Source organism: Rhinoraja longicauda, chromosome 21 (assembly GCF_053455715.1).
Source record: "Rhinoraja longicauda isolate Sanriku21f chromosome 21, sRhiLon1.1, whole genome shotgun sequence".
NCBI classification, from domain to species: Eukaryota; Metazoa; Chordata; class Chondrichthyes; order Rajiformes; family Arhynchobatidae; genus Rhinoraja; species Rhinoraja longicauda.
In genome coordinates this window covers 13,975,180-13,995,029 of record NC_135973.1, presented here as the reverse complement: position 1 = coordinate 13,995,029, position 19,850 = coordinate 13,975,180, and the positions used below count along the sequence as shown (strand labels likewise).

The window sequence follows — 19,850 nt, the reverse complement described above, 5'->3', positions numbered from 1 at the left end:
GCAACCCTCCGAGCGTGTGCCTAGACCTCCGCTAACCAAAGCAACGGCCTTGTCCCTTAACATGGGCCGGGGGTCAGAGTGCAGGCAGCAGATGGCGTGTTGTTTTTTTTAATCTGAGGTCAGCCTTGTTCCACAGGAAACTCGCACTTGCGGAAGTGACATTAAACTCCAGACCCTAATGTCTGGCTAATTGTTTTTGCACAGCATGACCAGTGTAAAAACATGGAAATATATACTCTGGTCTTGCCTATGCTGCACCCAACCCCAAAAAATAGGCCTGACCGTCAGGAAAAGGAGTGCTGCTTTATCTGCATGTTTTCTATTACTAGTTAGGCCGTCCAGTTTCTTTCCATGCTCACAGGTTCCATCCCTTCACAGTACGAGTGTGGCCGCCTGCCTTTGAACTGGAAGAAAGAAATATGATTTTTAACAAAATCTACAGTACAGTTAACATAGATACAAGATGCAGACTCAGTGCGTCAGGCAGCATCTCTGGAGAATAAGAATAGGTGATGTTCCGAGTCGAGACCCTTCTTCGGACCCGAAATGTCACCTATTCTTTTAGTCCCGAGATGCTGCCTGACCCGTTGAGTTACTCCAGCACTTTGTTTTATCTTTGGTGTAAACCAGCATCTGCAGTTCCTTCCTATGTTATTTAGTCCAACGGCTATATTAGTTTTTGTGCGCTCAGCCTCGTCCCACTCTAATTACCTATTTCAATTGGAGGTGGTATCCTTCAAAATGACATTTAAAAAAATGCATTAATCTCCATCTTTTGAGTGAATTCCATATATTCAATAATGTAGCGGTTCCCATTATAGTCTTTGTTAGTGGCCATTTTAAATGTATTCCTGCATCACTTTCCCTCTTGAGAATATTGATGGTGGCTGGCTGATTGAGATTACTGCAAACCAGAACTACGGACTAGTGGTTAATCTGACTGTCCCTGCAGAGCAGACCCTAAACCTAGTGGGGAATAAGGTCAGTCATTCTGCAAAACACTAATTAACATAGAAAATAGGTGCAGGAGGAGGCCATTTGGCCCTTTGAGCCAGCACTGCCATTCATTGTGATCGTGGCTGATCATCCACAATCATTAACCTGTGCCTGCCTTCTCCCCATATCCCATGATTCCACTAGGACCTTGAGCTCTATCTAACTCTTTTAAATTCAAGCAGTGAATTGGCCTCCACTGCCTTCAGTGGCAGAGAACTCTTTGGGTGAAAAAGATTTTTCTCACCTCTGTTTTAAATGGCCTCCCCTTTATTCTTAGACTGTGGCCCCTGGTTCTGGACTCCCCCAACATTGGGAACATTTTTCCTGCATCTAGCTTGTCCAATCCTTTCATAATTATATACATCTCTAGAAGATCCCCTCTCATCCTTCTAAACTCCAGTGAATACAAGCCCAGTCTTTCCAATCTTTCTTCATATGACAGTCCCGCCATCCTGGGGATTAACCTTGTGAACCTATGCTTCACTGCCTCAATAGCAAGCATATCCTTCCTCAAATTAGGAGACCAAAACTGCACACAATGCTCCAGATGTGGTCTCACCAGGGCCCTATACAACTGCAGAAGGACCTCTTTACTCCCTTACTCAAATCCTCTCGTTATGAAGGCCAACATGCCATTAGCTTTCTTCACTGCCTGCTGTACCTGCATGCTTACTTTCAGTGACTGGTATACAAGGACACCTAGGTCTCGTTGCACTTTCCCTTTACCTAATCTGACACCATTGAGATAATAATCTGCCTCCTTGTTTTTGCCGCCAAAGTGGATAACCTCACATTTATCTACATTGTACTGCATCTGCCATGCATCTGCCCACTAAACCTGTCCAAGTCACCCTGCAACCTCCTAACATCCTCTTCGCAGTTCACACTGCCACCCAGTTTTGTGTTATCTGCAAACTTGCTAGTGTTACTGCTAATTCCATCATCCAAATCATTAATATCTAAAAGTCCAGATACACTACATCCACTGGCTCTCCTTCATCCATTTTACTTGTCACATCCTCAAAAAATTACACAAGAATTTTTTGATAAAATAATTTTTAATTGCTGGAGTAACACAGCAGGTCAGACATATCTAATGAGGAAACTATTAGGTCACATTTAGGATCAGAACCATCCTTCAGAATAAGGGTCCCCAACCTGAAACATCACCTATCTTAGTTCCTCCACAGATGCTGCCTGACCCGCTGAGTTCCTGCAGCACCATGTGTTTTGCTCAAGATTTGCAGTTACTTGTGTCTCCAGGTCAGTCATGGTCAGATCAACTGAGCAAAGTATGCTATGACGATCTGAATGTCTGGCTAATGTTTGCACCAGGTGTCACAATGTAAGGAGAAATCACAAACACAACCAATTACTTCCCATGGTAACTGGAAGCAAATACCAGCTTGCAGAGAGGTACTGATCTTAAAAACCATTATGTACGAGCTCACCAGTGCCTGTAGCAAGGTTATGTTTGGTGGAATGAAGCCAAGAAAAGGCTCACAAATACACATGCGTGATACTCACCGGCCTGTCCCTGCCGCCTTGGTACAGGATTGGGAAGGGTGCCCACTGGTAAGGTTCAAAAGGCCAGCTGCAAACTGACAGATCACTGGCTTTCCCCGAGTCTCCTGTGTGCTCGTTGATGCTGCTGATGCTAACATCCAGGTTTTGTAGACTGCAGTGAGAAAAAATAAATAAAACCTCAAAGCATGCTTGGCATTGACTGCTTTGAACGTCAAGTCAGAGTGCTGCTTACTGTTCCCAAGTTAACAATGTGAAGCCCAAAATTAATCAGTGAATATTTTACACTTTACACCTGGGCACAAAGTAATGGTCAACTGAGGGAACAGCGTGCTGTGTCTATTCCGCTTTTCTTGTACCTTCCCATGCCTGCTGCCCTTGGCCGTTTAGATTTTTCCCACTCTCCTCCACCTTCCTCAGTACAACAGAATCAACACATGGGGGCTGGGACTCAATGCTCAAAAGAAATGCTAAAACAAAACACTTTTCATAGATTGCCATAAACATTAAAGCAAAATAGCAAATATTGGAAACACTCAACAGGTCAGGCAGTGAAGCCTGAAACAGCATTTAGATCTAAGACCTTTCTGTTGAAAGATTATTAACATATATTGACTCTGTTTCTCTCCTCAGATCTGGCTGATTTGCATTTTGTTTTTAGTTCAGATTTCCAGCATCTGCAAGTTTATTTTGTTGTTGTACTGCAATAAACACATATGTGTAAATTATAAGCTCTCTTTCCCACTATCATTTGTGGGTGGAATATTGATATTAGTAACTTTTCAACACAATCAGTTCCTTGCTGAATTCTCCAGAGACTACTTCTGGAGTAACACCACCTTAATTAAAAAGATTGGGGTCAAAGGAAAAGTGTGAGGATGCTTTGATAACTGTGGTGGGAGGGCTCTTTGTCAATGATCCTTGACACCACCCGAATCGCGTCACAACGGATGTTATTTCGGGATCATGGAAAGCTTTCCAACATCCACCCTCTGACTGAGAATCTCAAAACAACACCAGCAAAACTTAACTGCTTATGGCCCAGAGCAACCATTGTAACTGTGATAGTCACACAATTAAACAAAGCTCCTTCTAGAGAAGGTCTATTACGATACGATAGAACTTTATTTATCCCATGAGGAGAATTGTTCTGCCAACAGTCATAAAACACATCTGCCAGGTCGGGTTGGGAGGGTGAGGGGAGATGATTATTGGCATGTATGATTTGGTTGGAGGGGTTGTTTCTGAGCTATGACTACGAGGAGGAATTCAGTGTGTCGTCAGGTACTGAACTTAGACACTCACGGCAATGGAGAAAATGGCCAGCTCACTCAACACTCAAGATTGTGTCAGAAGACTGAACCACTCACTGAGTCGATATTAAAATCTAAGCCATTGCTCTCAGGAAGATAATCATAGATAACCTACAACATGCAGGCCAGTCGACCTTTCTTGTATGTGCCTGTTGAAAAAGCATGCAGCCTCATCCCTCTCTCCAGCACCAGCTCTAGTCCTGCAGGCCGCTCCATTTCCAGGCACTGGTTAAATGTGATGAGGAGCTTCTGCATCAGTTCCAAACTGTCCTCATTCCCTGGGTGAAGAAAATCCGCGTCTCTTTAATCTTAGACCAATCCCACTCCCTGTGATTTTTGACCTCTTTGCTAACAGAAATAGGCTCTTCCTATTTATCTAGGCCCTCTAACCATTGTATTTATATGGTTAAATCGCCCTCAACCTCTTGTTTCAAGGAAAAAGACCTTAGCTTACCTATTCCAAGCTACAATTCTCCCATTCTCGCCAGAATCCTTGGGATGGTTTTTCCGCACTGACATCTTCCCTGCAATGTAGCGGCTGGAACTGTATACAGCACACATGGTGTGGCTTAACTAATTACTGTCAGAGTAACCTCCCAGCTCTATATAACGTGTACCTCAACTAATAAATTAAAAAACACCCTTTATGTCCTCCTACTTAATCTGCCCTGCTGGCTTTGAGGCACGATGTGGATGCACATTCCAAGGTCATTCTACATGTTCCTATTTAGAACACAGGAGAAGTATATTACAGGACAGGCCCTGTGGCCAACTAATCCAGACACCAATCTGGTTAACCTGCACCCTCCCCAAAGCCTCCAATCCTTCCTGTAGTGCTCCAAATGCGCCCTAACCAAAGTCCGATACATTTTATTGTGCATCACTTATTACACCTCCCTAAATGCATGTCTGTAAATTCCATTCATCATGTTTCAGACCACGCTGTCTCCTTTGGTCTATTTTCCGATTTGTCTTCATGGGCAATTTTTGTGTCATGTGTAAAATTCTTATTCCCCAGATGTTTTAATCAAAGGCCACTACTATGTACAATAAACCCAGAGTACTGACAAGCTTGGAACCTTTCTGGTAACAGCCTCACAATCCAGAAAAACACTCCTCAACTACATCCTGCCACTGAGCCACATTTTGAATCCAATTAGCAGCTGCCTCTTGCTTCTCAGAGGCTCGTGCGTGTTTGGCCTTTCTGCTAAACACCCGGTAGACTACATCCACCACACCTCCCTCATTGATCCTCCTTGTTACCTCAAAAAAATCCTTGTCAGACAGTTCTGAAGTGACTGATAAAATATAAATTACAAACTCTACCCATATACTCCACCACCATTTATAGATGATTGTTTTTGACCCCAAAGATATGCAGTGAGCCCGGACACAGCCATGTAATTGAAATTAAAATCTGGTAATTCTTTGGAGAGAGTCCAGGCATTTGCAAGATATTCTGGTGTTAGGACAGATAGACTTTGGCCAGAGATTCTGGGCACGGAGACACAGACATTGTCCAGAGACTTCAGATACTGGAGAGACAAATCTTGGCCTGAATTTCTGGGCACCAGAAACTTACCAAGTTGGCTGGAGATTCTGGAAGCCAGAACGATGGACACTGACCCGAGATTCTGCCTGTAGGACCGATCGATTTTGGCCGAATCCCCCGGACGCTAAGGATTAGACCATAGCCGGAGATGCAGATGCAGACTATGTGGGGAGGAGGGGAGGGGTTGTGTGGAGGAAAGGGCAAGGATATTTTACCCTGACATGTATTGCATTTCAACCATTGTGTTTTAACCACACTTTCCTGAATTATCTATACCTGTGCCTGAAAGCTGGCTGGCTGCGCCGTCCAGCCCTGCGACTGTTGTATGTGCCAGTCTCTGACTCTTCGTGGCAGGAGTAGAAACTGGTGTCCAAGATATGCAGATGGATCAGTTCGTCTGAGTTACTGAAGCCGGGATTGTCCAACGAATTCACAGAGAAGTTGAGCCAGGACTGGGACTGGTATTGATTGGAGAAATCATCAAAGCGACTGAAACGCTTATAACTGGAAAGGGAAAGTCATAATATTATTAAGGGTGTTTGGCCAGTCAAATAGGAACACACTTTTGAGACTCTGGAATATTGCATTTTAAACAGATGTCATAGATTTTATCTTTTTTTCCTGTACATGTGTGCATTTGTTTATGAACACACTTGTATTGGGGTCTGTATCCTGAAAGGTTTTGAAGTGTTGAACCAAAGATTTCCTGGGCAGATAGCAGGCTGCTGCTCATTGTTTTGTTCTGCCTCCTCCTTGTTACTGAAACTCAAAACAATAAAAATGGCAAGTTCAAGACAGATTTCAAGGATGTATGGAGTTTCAGCTACTGCATGGATCAGCGACAGGGAGCCAGCCACTGCCAACACACTCTTGGAAGGGGAAGAAGTAAATCCAGTTGGTGTGGTCCATAGTGGATAGAGCTACACTTAGGAAGCTGTGTGGATGTATCAGGAGTTAGGCTGCACATTATAAAGCAAGATCTCAAGGATAATAATCTCAGGATTCTTGTTCAAACCATGTGTAAATTGGTAAAGATGCAGACACATCAGCAGAATTAACACGTAACAGTCAAGTGTGGGGACGAGGGGTTCCTTGTTATGAGTTATTGACACCGTTTCAGGGGCAGGAGGAGTTTCACAAGTGGAATGGGGTTGACCTGAACTAAAATGGGATCCATGTCCTGCAGGAAAGGATAAGTAAAGAGATGGCAAAAAGCTTTGTTTTGAAAATCTACAAAAAAATGTGAGACAGTTAAACATAAACAAACAGCAGCAGGAAAGAATAAAGTAAGGGAAGAATTTGGCTGCAAGGCAGCAAATAGAATTAAGATGGTTTATATTAAATGAAAGGAAATCCTATTTGAAAAGTAAGTTCAACTATCTTTCAGCCGTGTTCAAACTCATAAATAATGCCAAGAAGTTGGATGCAATAATGCATTGGGAGGAACTAAGGCAGAAGAAAGATTACTGAGGCACAACAGTGGAAAAATCAGGACCAGGAATAAAACGCTGCAGAAATGAGAGGTGAAAAGGGAAGGTGGAATAATAATATTTGCAATGGAAAGATGTGACGCAACTATTACAAGTACACAAATAGTAAGTACAGTACCGGAAAAGTCTCACATATAAGTGTGGTCTCCACCTATCAATGAAAAAAAAAAGCAAGAGAAGAATTATGCAGACAAATTAAGGAAATATTGCCATAAAATATGGGCAATTTTTTAGTTACCCTGATTTTAATTGTATGCAGAAAGTATGAAAATAGGTGTACGAGAGTGGTGTACACAAAATACAGCACTCCTTTCTAACCAACCTTATTTTTAAAAGTCCAAAGATCTGTTATTGGATGTAGTTATGGGGTAAACCAGAGGAGATGGGCACATGTAGGGGAATATTGTACACGAATTACCATAAAATATTTTATTTTAAGATAATAAAGAATACAGGAAACTAATTTTGGGAGACTAAAAACATTTTTAAAGATAAAATAGATAGCAATATTCAGCAAGTAAATAGATGACAGAAAGCATGATAGAGATTAGGAAGGTAACATATATAACAATATAACATATATAACATATAACAACTACAGCATGGAAACAGGCCTGTCCGGCCCTACCAGTCCACGCCGACCATTCTCCCTAACCTAGTCTCATCTACCTGCACTCAGACCATAACCCTCTAATCCCCTCCTATCCATATACCTATCCAATTTACTCTTAAATAATAAAATCGAGCCAGCCTCCACCACTTCCACCGGAAGCCCATTCCATACAGCCACCACCCTCTGAGTAAGGAAGTTCCCCCTCATGTTACCCCTAAACCTTTGTCCCTCAATTCTGAAGCTATGTCCCCTTGTTGGAATCTTCCCCACTCTCAAAGGGAAAAGCCTACCCATGTCAACTCTGTCCGTCCCTCTCAAAATTTTAAAAACCTCTATCAAGTCCCCCCTCAACCTTCTACGCTCCAAAGAATAAAGACCCAACCTGTTCAACCTCGCTCTGTAGCCTAAGTGCTGAAACCCAGGCAACATTCTAGTAAATCTCCTCTGTACCCTCTCCATTTTGTCGACATCCTTCCTATAATTTGGCGACCAGAACTGCACACCATACTCCAGATTCGGCCTCACCAATGCCCTGTACAATTTTAACATTACATCCCAACTTCTATACTCGATGCTCTGATTTATAAAGGCAAGCATACCAAACGCCTTCTTCACCACCCTATCCACATGAGATTCCACCTTCAGGGAACAATGCACAGTTATTCCCAGATCCCTCTGTTCCACTGCATTCTTCAATTCCCTACCATTTACCCTGTACGTCCTATTTTGATTTGTCCTACCAAAATGCAGCACCTCATACTTATCAGCATTAAACTCCATCTGCCATCTTTCAGCCCACCCTTCCAAAAGGCCCAAGTCTCTCTGTAGACTTTGAAAATCTACCTCACTATCGACTACTCCACCTATCTTAGTATCATCTGCATATTTACTAATCCAATTTGCCACACCATCATCCAGATCATTAATGTAAATGACAAACAACAGTGGACCCAACACAGATCCTTGGGGTACTCCACTAGACACTGGCCTCCAACCTGACATACAATTGTCAACCGTTACCCTCTGGTATCTCCCATTCAGCCATTGTTGAATCCATCTTGCAACCTCACTATTTTTAGGGAACTATGAAATACAATTTTCAAAGAACATAAAATAGTAAAAAATATCTTACAGATACTCCAAATGGCCTACTCCAAATGCGGTCTAACCAAAATCTTGTTTGTAGCTCTTTAAATATTTGGTTAGGCCGCATTTGGAGTACGAGTACATTTCTGGTAGGCACATTACAGAAAGGATGTGGACGCTTTGGAGAGAGTGTAGAGGAGGTTTACTAGAAGGCTGCCTGGATTAGAAGGTTTCAGCTGTAGGGAGAGTTTGGATAAACTTGGATGCTGGAGTTATCAGCTATATTCGGTGTAAACCAGGCATCTGCAGTTCCTTACACAAACCTGACCTATGCAGTCTATCCTCATACATTATTAGTGAAAGGACAATGACGGGGAGGCATCAAGAACATTAAATCATCAATTCAGTTTGCTATTGCCATGTTGCATGTTGAAGATCAGATAAATGACGAGATCAATGTAATTTAAATGGAACAAATAATAATAATATTAAATCAATTCAAACTCAAAGAGGATATAAGCCCTGGTCTGAATTTATTGCAATTGTGAAATTTACAATATAGGGAAGCAATAACAGGGGAAGAGACACCCAAATGTAGCAACGCGTTAGAAAATTTGCTGAACGGAGCCAGGGGTGGTGGTGGAAGCAGACACGATAGTGGTGTCCAAGTGTCTTTTCCATAGGTTAGTGGACATTGCAGGGAACGGAGGGATATGGACCATGTGCCGGCAGATGGGATTAGCTAAATTTGACATGATGTTTAGCATGGACATTGTGGGCCGAAGGGCCTGTTCCTGTGCTGTCCTGTTTACAAAGGTGCAGTGGCAGGGAGGAAGCAGGTGGGGGGCGGGCCGGGCTAGCACACTGTACATGGTGGGAATGGTGTTCTGCTGCTCTGGGGGATTCGGCCCAAGGTGGCTCCGAGGGAAACTACAGGCGAGGGAGGAGCAGGTTGTAACTGGGAAGTCAGGAAGACGTCTGGTCCTTCGCTGAGCAGGTGTCCCATCGTATCAACTGCTTCCTCATCGTCACTCTCTGTTGATGACTTTCCAACCAGGCTGTTAATCCTGGCTGTTTCACCCCCCCCCCCCCCCCCAACTCGTGGCCAATGCTTCCCCTCGCCCCTAAACTGCTGCGCGGTTGAGATCAGCTATCAGGTGGAGTCAGATATTCCTGTTTCTGTCTGACGTGCAGTGCAGTGCTGCCCCCTCCCCTCCACCTTCCCCCTCCCCTCCACCTTCCCCCTCCCCTCCACCTTCCCCCTCCCCTCCACCTTCCCCCTCTCCCCCCTCCCCTCCGCCTTCCCCCTCCCCTCCACCTGCCCCCTCCCCTCCACCTTCCCCCTCCCCTCCACCTTCCCCCTCCCCTCCACCTTCCCCCTCTCCCCCCTCCCCTCCACCTTCCCCCTCTCCCCCCTCCCCTCCACCTTCCCCCTCCCCTCCACCTTCCCCCTCCCCTCCACCTTCCCCCTCCCCTCCACCTTCCCCCTCTCCCCCCTCCCCTCCGCCTTCCCCCTCCCCTCCACCTGCCCCCTCCCCTCCACCTGCCCCCTCCCCTCCACCTTCCCCCTCCCCTCCACCTTCCCCCTCCCCTCCACCTTCCCCCTCTCCCCCCTCCCCTCCGCCTTCCCCCTCCCCTCCACCTTCCCCCTCCCCTCCACCTTCCCCCTCTCCCCCTCCCCTCCGCCTTCCCCCTCCCCTCCACCTTCCCCCTCCCCTCCACCTTCCCCCTCTCCCCCTCCCCTCCGCCTTCCCCCTCCCCTCCACCTTCCCCCTCCCCTCCACCTTCCCCCTCTCCCCCCTCCCCTCCACCTTCCCCCTCCCCTCCACCTTCCCCCTCCCCTCCACCTTCCCCCTCCCCTCCACCTTCCCCCTCTCCCCCCTCCCCTCCGCCTTCCCCCTCCCCTCCACCTTCCCCCTCCCCTCCACCTTCCCCCTCTCCCCCCTCCCCTCCGCCTTCCCCCTCCCCTCCACCTTCCCCCTCCCCTCCACCTTCCCCCTCTCCCCCTCCCCTCCGCCTTCCCCCTCCCCTCCACCTTCCCCCTCCCCTCCACCTTCCCCCTCTCCCCCCTCCCCTCCGCCTTCCCCCTCCCCTCCACCTTCCCCCTCCCCTCCACCTTCCCCCTCTCCCCCCTCCCCTCCGCCTTCCCCCTCCCCTCCACCTTCCCCCTCCCCTCCACCTTCCCCCTCTCCCCCTCCCCTCCACCTTCCCCCTCTCCCCCCTCCCCTCCACCTTCCCCCTCTCCCCCCTCCCCTCCACCTTCCCCCTCTCCCCTCCACCTTCCCCCTCTCCCCCCTCCCCTCCACCTTCCCCCTCTCCCCCCTCCCCTCCGCCTTCCCTCACTGCCCCCTTCCATCCCCTCCCCCCTCCTCTGCCCCCTCCCCTCCGCCTTCCCTCACTCCCCCCTTCCATCCCCTCCACCTTCCCCCTCTACCAACTCCCCCTCCCTCCCCTTCCCCCTCTATCCCCTCCCCACACCTCCCCAACCCAAACTTCTCTCCCTCCACCTTCTCCCCAACCCCACCTTCCCTCCTCCCCCCCCCCACTCCCCAAATTCCCTCCACTCCCCCCCCCTGCCCCCTCCCCGCACCTCCCCAACCCCACCTTCTCCCCAACCCCACCTTCCCTCCTCCCCCCCCCCCCCCACTCCCCAAATTCCCTCCACTCCCCCCCCCCCCTCTCACCCCTCTGCGTCGCTGCCACGGACCCTCTCTCACCTGCTTTGTGTCTGGTCCATTTTGGTCTCGATCAGCACTACTTTGAACCTCCGGAGGACGCCGATGGCCACGGCGGCGAGCAGCACAGCCAGAGCAAACACCGCGCCGAGCACGATCGCTATCAGGCTCTGCCGGGTCATTCTGTGGTCGCACCGGGGCCCCATGTACCAATAATCACTGCCCACGGGGCACCTGCGGTGAAAGGCGATGAGCCGTGGTCTCAGAGACAGTCCGTTTCACAAAGCACCATCGTCATGCGTTCTAATGAGATACTGTGGCCACACAGGACAACTTTGCCCCACTAAACAACTCATCTACTGCTCTTCAAACCCTTGCCCCATTCCCAGCTAAAGTTCCCAATCAGTCTACTACCCTTAGTTACCCTCTCCCCTGACTCTCAATCTGAACAAGGGTCTCGACCCGAAACGTCACCTATTCCTTTTCTCCAACAGCTCCTCATATTTCGCTTGGGCAGCTCACAAACAACCCAGTGGTATGAATATTGATGTCTAATTTCAAGTAACCCTTGCATTCCTTCACTCTCCGTCCCTCCCCACCCCAGTCTTCCTGCTAGTTTTACTGTTCATCTCCCCTCGTTATCATCTCCACCACAGCCAACAATGGACCATTGTGGGCTCTTTGGCCATCGGTGATTGGTTCTGTACTTTTCATACCTCTAGTTTTCCCTCTCCCCTGACTCTCAGTCTGAAGAAGGGTCTCGACCCGAAACGTCACCTATTCCTTTTCTCCAGAGATGCTGCCTGACCCACTGAGTTACTCCAGCATTGTGTATCTATCTTCGCCTTTTCAGACAAACTTTCAGAAGACAGACCTCCGCGCACAAACAGCACCCGCAGTCCGCTCACACCCCAGTTCTGGTCTCTGTCAATTATTTTAAGTTGATTGCCTCTTGCTATTAATTTTTGGGCTGAGGTTAAGGCCATGAGGTCACATCTGCCTGTCTGCTGCAGTGGCAGGAACAGGAGCAGGGACTTGGCCCCAGCAATAACAAAGGCATGGAGATTTCAAAGTAAAGATGGTGCGTCTTGGGAAGTTGGGCAAGCTGCAACTCCAATGCCCTACTGCTCTTTTCCTTCCGGGGGGTGGGGACTAGGTGCATGGACAGAACTGTGTGAGGAAGCCTTGCTGAGTTGCTGCAGATGATGTGGCAGTAGTGAATGATGGTGGTGGTGGTGGATGTGGGGCCAGTAGCACAGGTTACATTGACCAGGATGATATTGACCTCCGTGCGAGTTTTGCGGGTACCACTAATCCTCCCTTCACACCAAGTGCCGGAGTAACTCAACGGGTCAGGCAGCATCTCTGGACAACATGGACACTCCCAGACCTGAAACGTCACCTGCCCATATTCTCCAAGGATGCTGCCAGACCCACTGAGTGGCTCCAGCACTTTGTGAGTTTCCTTTTTGTAAACTAGCACCTGCAGTTTCCTGATTCTACATCCCTCCCTTCACACCCCTTTTAGACAGACGTTAAACGTTTTAGACATTAGAGATATAGCATGGAACTATACCCTTCAGCCCAGCGATCACTCCGTACACTAGCACCATCCGACGCACTAGGGGCAATACATTTTTTTATTACCAAAGCCAATTAACCTGCACGTCTTTAGAATGTGGGAGGAAAATGAAGCAAACGGAAAAAACCCACACGGTCACAGGAAGAACGTACAAACTCCGTACAGACAGCACCCATAGTTAGAATCGAACCCGGGTCTCTGGCACTGTAAGGCAACAACTCTGCCGCTGCGCCACCGTGCCACCCCTTCCTCGTGCTTTGGAGTGAAGCAAAGCGTTGCAGGGAGATAGTCCACGTAAAAGGGCCCTTCAGCCCATCGAGTTCACACCAAAATCCAACTTGGACAGGACAGGTTTAGAGGGATATGGGCCAAAAGCAGGCAGGTGGGACTAGTGTAGATGGGCCACGTTGGTCGGTATGGGACATGTTGGTCAGTATGGGCAAGTTGGGCTGAATGACCACACTGTATGATTCTATAAACACCCATTTCCACGAATCCTACTTTAATCTATTTTATTCTCGCGTATTTCTCTCAGTTTCTTCTCAGATTCTACCACTCAGGCACACAGGCACAATTTATGGTGGCCAATTAATCTACTAATCATGTTATTGGGATTAGTGAGGAAACCCACACGATCACAGGGAGAAGAGATGGCACTTGGCCTGGGTTGCTGGAGCTGTCAGGCAGCAGCTCTACCTGCAGATTGTACACAGTATCATAGCAAAGGAGTAATTAACATTCCTAAAAGATTGGTGAAATCTAGGGACCTAAAGTCAGTTTCATCCTCCATACCATGCAATCTGCACCCCATGTTTCTAAACACAGCGCTTTGGGGAGTGTTGTTGAGCAGGGAACTCAGAGGGCAGGTACATAGTTCCTTGAAAGTGGCACCCTCAGTTAGACAGGGCAGTCAAGAAGGCCACCATCAGTCAGGGTATTGAATATAGAAGTTGGGATGTATGTGCAGTTGTACGGGATATTGAGGAAGATGAATAAAACTGGAAACTATGGCAGAAGTCTCTGGGATCTGTTGGCGGACTTTAAATCTGCGACTGCTGTGTCGCTATGAGTGCTGTCTGTACGGAGTTTGTACGTTCTCCCCATGACCTGCATGGGTTTTCTCCAATTTCCTCCCACACTCCAAAGACGTACAGGTTTGTATGTTAATTGTACAGTAAAAAATGTAAATGGGTGTGTATAGGATAGTGTTAATGTGCGGAGATTAATGTGCATAAATTAGTGTGCCTAGTGTGCATAGGATAGTGTTAATGTGCGGGGATCACTGGTAGGCACTGATGGGCTGAGGGGCCTGTTTCCGCGCTGTATCTCTAAACAAAACTAAACTAAACTGCTGTGGTGGGATTTGCTCTCAAGTCTTTGGATCGTTGGTCTGGGATTTGCTATTTACAGGGGGGTTACTTGAGGCAGGGTCTTAGAGTAACATCTTGGCTGGATGAAGATCTCCGACACCACCACTCTTGCTCTGGGCATTTGTCAGTTGAACAGCAGCTGGCTTCAAAGGGTTCCCCGTCTACACTGAAGATTTATTTATTTATTCGTGTCATCACGCAGCTGTTTGCCAATAGCGAGCAAATTTTAGTGCCACGCCGTTGGCCTCTGCAACCACACACTGTATGTACACTGAAGATGATAGACACTGAGCAACCTGCCCCGTGCATGGGGATCGCCACGTCACTTACTGGCAAATGGGTCCCTGGCCCCGGTTGTGAGTGCAGATGCCACTGTTCTTGCAGTAGGCCGTGTGGCAGAGGGAGGTACAGCTCACGTTCCCTGACTTTCTATGTACGCACTGGAAGCCGTTCTGGCAGAAAAGCACCTCACCACACAGAGCATTTAGCTTTTCTGTAGAGAGCGAGAGAGAGAGAGAGAGAGAGAGAAATGTGTAGGACAACGTGATTGATACACATGTGTAGGAAGGAACTGCAGATGCTGGTTTACACCGAAGATAGACACAAAAAGCTGGAGCAACATAACGGGTCAGGCAGTATCTCTGGAGAAAAGAAATAGGTGAAGTTTTGGGACGAGACCCTTCTTCAGACTGAGGGGGAAAGGAGAGGTAGGACAAAGTACAGAACAGATCAGGGCTGGCACCGATGGCCAAAGAGCCCACAAGGATCCATTGTTGGCTTTGGAGGAGGTGATAATGAGGGGATACGAACAGCGAAACTAGCAGGACGACTAGGGTGAGGAGGGATGGAGAGAGAGAGGGTTTTGCTTGAAATTAGAGAAATCAATATTCGTGCTGCTGGGTTGTAAGCTGCCCAAGCAAAGTATGAAGTGCTATTTCTCCAATTTGCTTGTGGCCTCTCTCTGACAGTGAAGAAGGCCCAGGACAGAAAAGTCAGTATGGAAATGGGAAGGGGAGTTCAAATTTTTGGCAACCGGGATTGATCCACTACTACCAAGGGAGTTTTCACCCCTCTCCTCCTGAACGTGCTAATTCAGACTAATGTCTCCTTTAAAGTAGAACAATGGAACATCCAGTCATGTGGAAGCTATCCTGCCCCTTGATGATGGTCCATTATTGAATTTAACTTCAATCGCCCTCTTTAATGCAAATAAATTAAGAGTAAAAAAAACTCTAAATTCCATAATTTTTAATATATTTGCGTTAAAAAAAATCTCTCAATCACAATTCTAATAGTTTCAATTGACTCTTAGAATTGTGGCTATAGACTCCAATTCTTTATTAGGATGTATTCTATAATCCATTGCTGGGTTGCCCTGCCCCTAATATAAAGTAACCCTCCACTGGGAACCCCACACTGAGTTGCCACACGAAACGCTGAAAGCTTGTAGTCAGATCTGAATGGGGCAGATGCTGTGTAATGCTAATGGGTATAGAATTTCTGAGAAAATTACTTAATCTAACCATGAAGAAAATAACAACTCCACACAACTGCCATGTACTCTTATCTTAACTTTACCTCATTCTGTTATTCCATTATTGTCCTTTAATTAATTTATTTTTGCACACTTTGTATTGAAGTCTTGCACCATTCTGTTAATTTGCACCTGCCAATATATTTATTGTTGCATCTATCATAGTCATAGCTTGGAAACAGGCCCTTCGGCCCAACTTGCCCACACCGGCCAACATGTCCCGTCTACACCAGTCCCACCTGCCTGCATTTGTCCCTCTAAACCTATGCTATCCATGCACCTGCCTAAATGCTTCTTAAACGTGATCAAAGCATTTCATTGCACCCTGTTGTATATGACGACAATTATTCTGAATTTGAACCATTATTGAGATAGTGTAATGGAAATAACCTCAACCCACTTGTTCCAAACCAGACCCATGAAGAAGAGGTCACCCCCTAGTCCTCATTACACAATGGGGGAGGTGACAGAAGAATGGTCTGGGCTGAAGAAGGGTCTCGACCCAAAACATCACCTATTCCTTTTCTCCAGAGACGCTGCCTGACCCGCTGAGTTCCTTCAACATGCTGTGTCCATCACTGGGAGATGACAAGGGCCTTATGCAACAAGGAGATGAGGGGAATCATCCTCTTTCCTCCATGATCAGGATAGTATTCAGAGAAGGTAGGACACGAAATGTTCGGTGGATTGGTGGAGGGCTACCTGTCACGTACACCGTCACCACTTGAGCGCCACCGATCTCGAAGCCGGCGGCAATGACAAGGCGCAGGCCGCTGACGTCGAAGATCACGTTGGGTTCCAGCAAAAACCATTGCATTTCCTTCAAGGTGAAGATGGCGTCAAACTCAATCTGCACACTGCCCACACTGTGGGTGAAGAACGGTGAAATTAATAACATGACAGCAACAATACCTCAACTTGTTCCCAGAGAGCTGGTAACCAGACAGAATGCACACAATTGCTGACCAGACACACACACAGAGCAATGAGACATCTGGAGGGTATCGACTGAAAACAAACATTAATCTGTGATGCAAACCAACCTCCCCCCCCCCATTGACCCCATCTACACCATACTGCCCCAAGAAAGCACTCCACATAATCAAGGACCACTCACACCCTGGTCATTCTCTCTTCTCCTCTCTCCCGTAGATCAGAAGATAGAAAAACCTGAAAGCATGCACCACCAGACTCACAAATAGCTTCTTCCCCACTGTTATTAGACTCTCCAACTGATCTCTCAAATGCTCAGGATTCTTTCCATCTAACTCACTGCGGCCCTTACACTTTTCTTTATCTGCACCTTCTCTGTAGCTGGACACGATAATCTGTATTTTCTTTCCTTCCTCTTTTTGTACTACCTCTTGTCCTAGTGTATGGTATAGTTCTGCCTGGTTTACATGCAAGACAAACATTTTCACTGCATTTCAGTGCACATGACACTAATAACCAATACTAATATAAATTACACAGTGAGTGTCTACACAATTACCAGGACATTAAGATTGTCCATGGGAATTAACACACGGATTGTCCATGGGAATGAAGATACATGTTAACCAAACACAGAAACATTCTTGGACAGAGACAGAGACAGAGACAGAGACAGAGACAGAGACAGAGACAGAGACAGAGACAGAGACAGAGACAGAGACAGAGACAGAGACAGAGACAGAGACAGAGACAGAGACAGAGACAGAGACAGAGACAGAGACAGAGACAGAGACAGAGACAGAGACAGAGACAGAGACAGAGACAGAGACAGACAGGCAGGCAGGCAGGCAGGCAGGCAGACAGACAGGCAGACAGACAGGCAGGCAGAGCGAGCATCCACAAACATTACTCACACACACGTACAAAGAAAGCACCCGCTGGGAATAACTAGGCTGAAGAATGGTCCCAGCCCAAAATGTCACCTATCGTTTTTCTCCAGAAATGTTGCCTGATCCACTGAGTTACTCCAGCACTTTGTATCTAACTGGGTGCAAACACAGAGAAGGCACCTGGAGATATGAACCAGGGATAAGCAAGGCATTATCCAGTCACACACAGCAGCAAGATACATTAACCACACACAGAGATCATACCGGATCATTGACAGGGTAGACTTTAACCAGGCACACAGAATATTTACATTCGGAGGCAGTAAGCAGAGAATCTACAGACTGAGACGTTAACCAGAGCACCAAATAAACAGAATATCTGGTGGTATTAAGTAGACACAATCAGTACACACAGGTATTAAACAAGGTAATGCAAACCAGACACACAGCGGACGTACCCAGGCATTAACCAGACACGCATCCATCACCCACAGACAAGACATGGAGCATCTGCGTCCTTCAACAAATATGGCACATATACAGTCATTAACAAATCAAACTCAGAGCTTGCACATACAGGAAAGAGAGAGAGAGGGAGAGAGAGCACAAACAAAGATATTACCTGACAGAATGAACATCCACAGACATCATCTGGTCACGGAGAATTTTCACAGATATTAACCAGGCACAGAGTGCCCACAGAAATGAACCAAACATGAAAGTCACACAACAAGCATGTAAATCCATTAACCAGACACTGACTGACATTCACTGACATTAAACAGATGCACCAGGGGTGTTCACAGATGCCAACCTGACAGAAAGAATCTCCACAGATATTAACCCCAAATATAACGGTTTCACCAACATTAACCAGACCCTCAAAGGCTAAATGCTCAGATACCAACCACATTCGCATAAACAGTCATTATCGAGGCAGACACAATGTGCCAGCAGACATTACCAGACACATATAGAGACCACAGGGAACAGCAGGCAGGCAGAGGTCATCTGCAGGCATTCACCAGATGGCGTGTGTCCATCGACATTAATGAAACAGAGAGCAGTCAAACACATTATTGAAGCATGTAGAACATCCACATGCATTAAGATAGAGCGTCCTCTCAGACATGAAGCAGACACAGTGAGTACACACAAGCATTAACCATGGACATGGATAATAATCAGATACAGAGAGCATCCAGAGATGGTAACTAAACACACAAATTGTCCAAATTAACCACAGACGGCATCGAACAACATTAACTGGGTGTTCATAGACATAAACCAGTCACACACAGGCTGTCCACAGACATTACCTAGACCCACACCAAGTGTCCAGACATCAACCAGACACACACACACGGACTGTCCACAGACATTAACCAGCCACACACCGCATCCACTGACACTAACCAGACACACACACACGGACTGTCCAGACATTAACCAGACACATACACTGTGTCCACAGACATTAACCACACACTGAGAGTCCACAGACGTTAACCAGACACACACCGTGTCCATGGACATGCAGCATCCACGGACGTTTATCCGACATATTTACAGAGCATCCTCAGAGATCAATAAAACAGAAATAATCCAAAGATATTAACCAGATAGACAATCAGCACAAACACAGACACATAAGTCACTATGACAGTGCCCATGGACATTAACCAGACACACAAAACATACAAGGCATGAATGGCTGACAGTCCACCCTTCATTCAAAGCTGTTATCATTGTTATCACTGAGTTTCCTGACATGATAGGGGTCACTAGAAACTTGACTGAACAAGCTACAACACCATTGCTACTGTAGATGCTGCTTCCGAGATGTCCTCAATCTTTAGGGGAAACGTATGGTTTCCCCCCTTCTATCTTGGATGGGTCCCTCACACGTGTCTGTGTGTCCTGTAGTTCTGCTCTCACTCCTCCTCTTCCCCCGACACAACAAGGACAGAGTTCCCCTGGTCCTCACGTTTCACTCCACCATCCTCTACATCCAACACATCATCCTGCAACGTAATCCCACCACGAATCACATCTTCGCATCTCCACCCCTTTCTGCCTACTGCAGAGACCACTCCAACTGCAACTCCTTGCTTCACTCATCCCCTCCCACGCAAACCACCCCCCCATAGAAACATAGAAAATAGGTGCAGGAGTAGGCCATTCGGCCCTTCGAGCATGCACCACCATTCAAGTCAAGTCAAGTCAAGTCAAGTCAAGTCAAGTCAAGTCAAATGTATTTGTCACATACACATATTGTGCAGTGAAATGAAA

General features: G+C 47.0%; 1 protein-coding gene across 1 annotated transcript; it reads right to left on the bottom strand.

Annotated features, from left to right (window-relative positions):
- Positions 1-123: 123 nt before the first annotated feature.
- vap (vascular associated protein) lies at positions 124-18,206 on the bottom strand. Its single transcript, XM_078418385.1, has 6 exons — positions 18,181-18,206; positions 16,449-16,601; positions 11,292-11,483; positions 5,662-5,889; positions 2,524-2,674; positions 124-404 (listed from the first exon to the last, which is right to left on the bottom strand). The coding sequence occupies exons 1-6, from the start codon at positions 18,204-18,206 to the stop codon at positions 330-332; spliced, it is 825 nt and encodes a 274-aa protein (XP_078274511.1). The 3' UTR covers positions 124-329.
- Between the last annotated feature and the right edge of the window lie 1,644 nt (positions 18,207-19,850).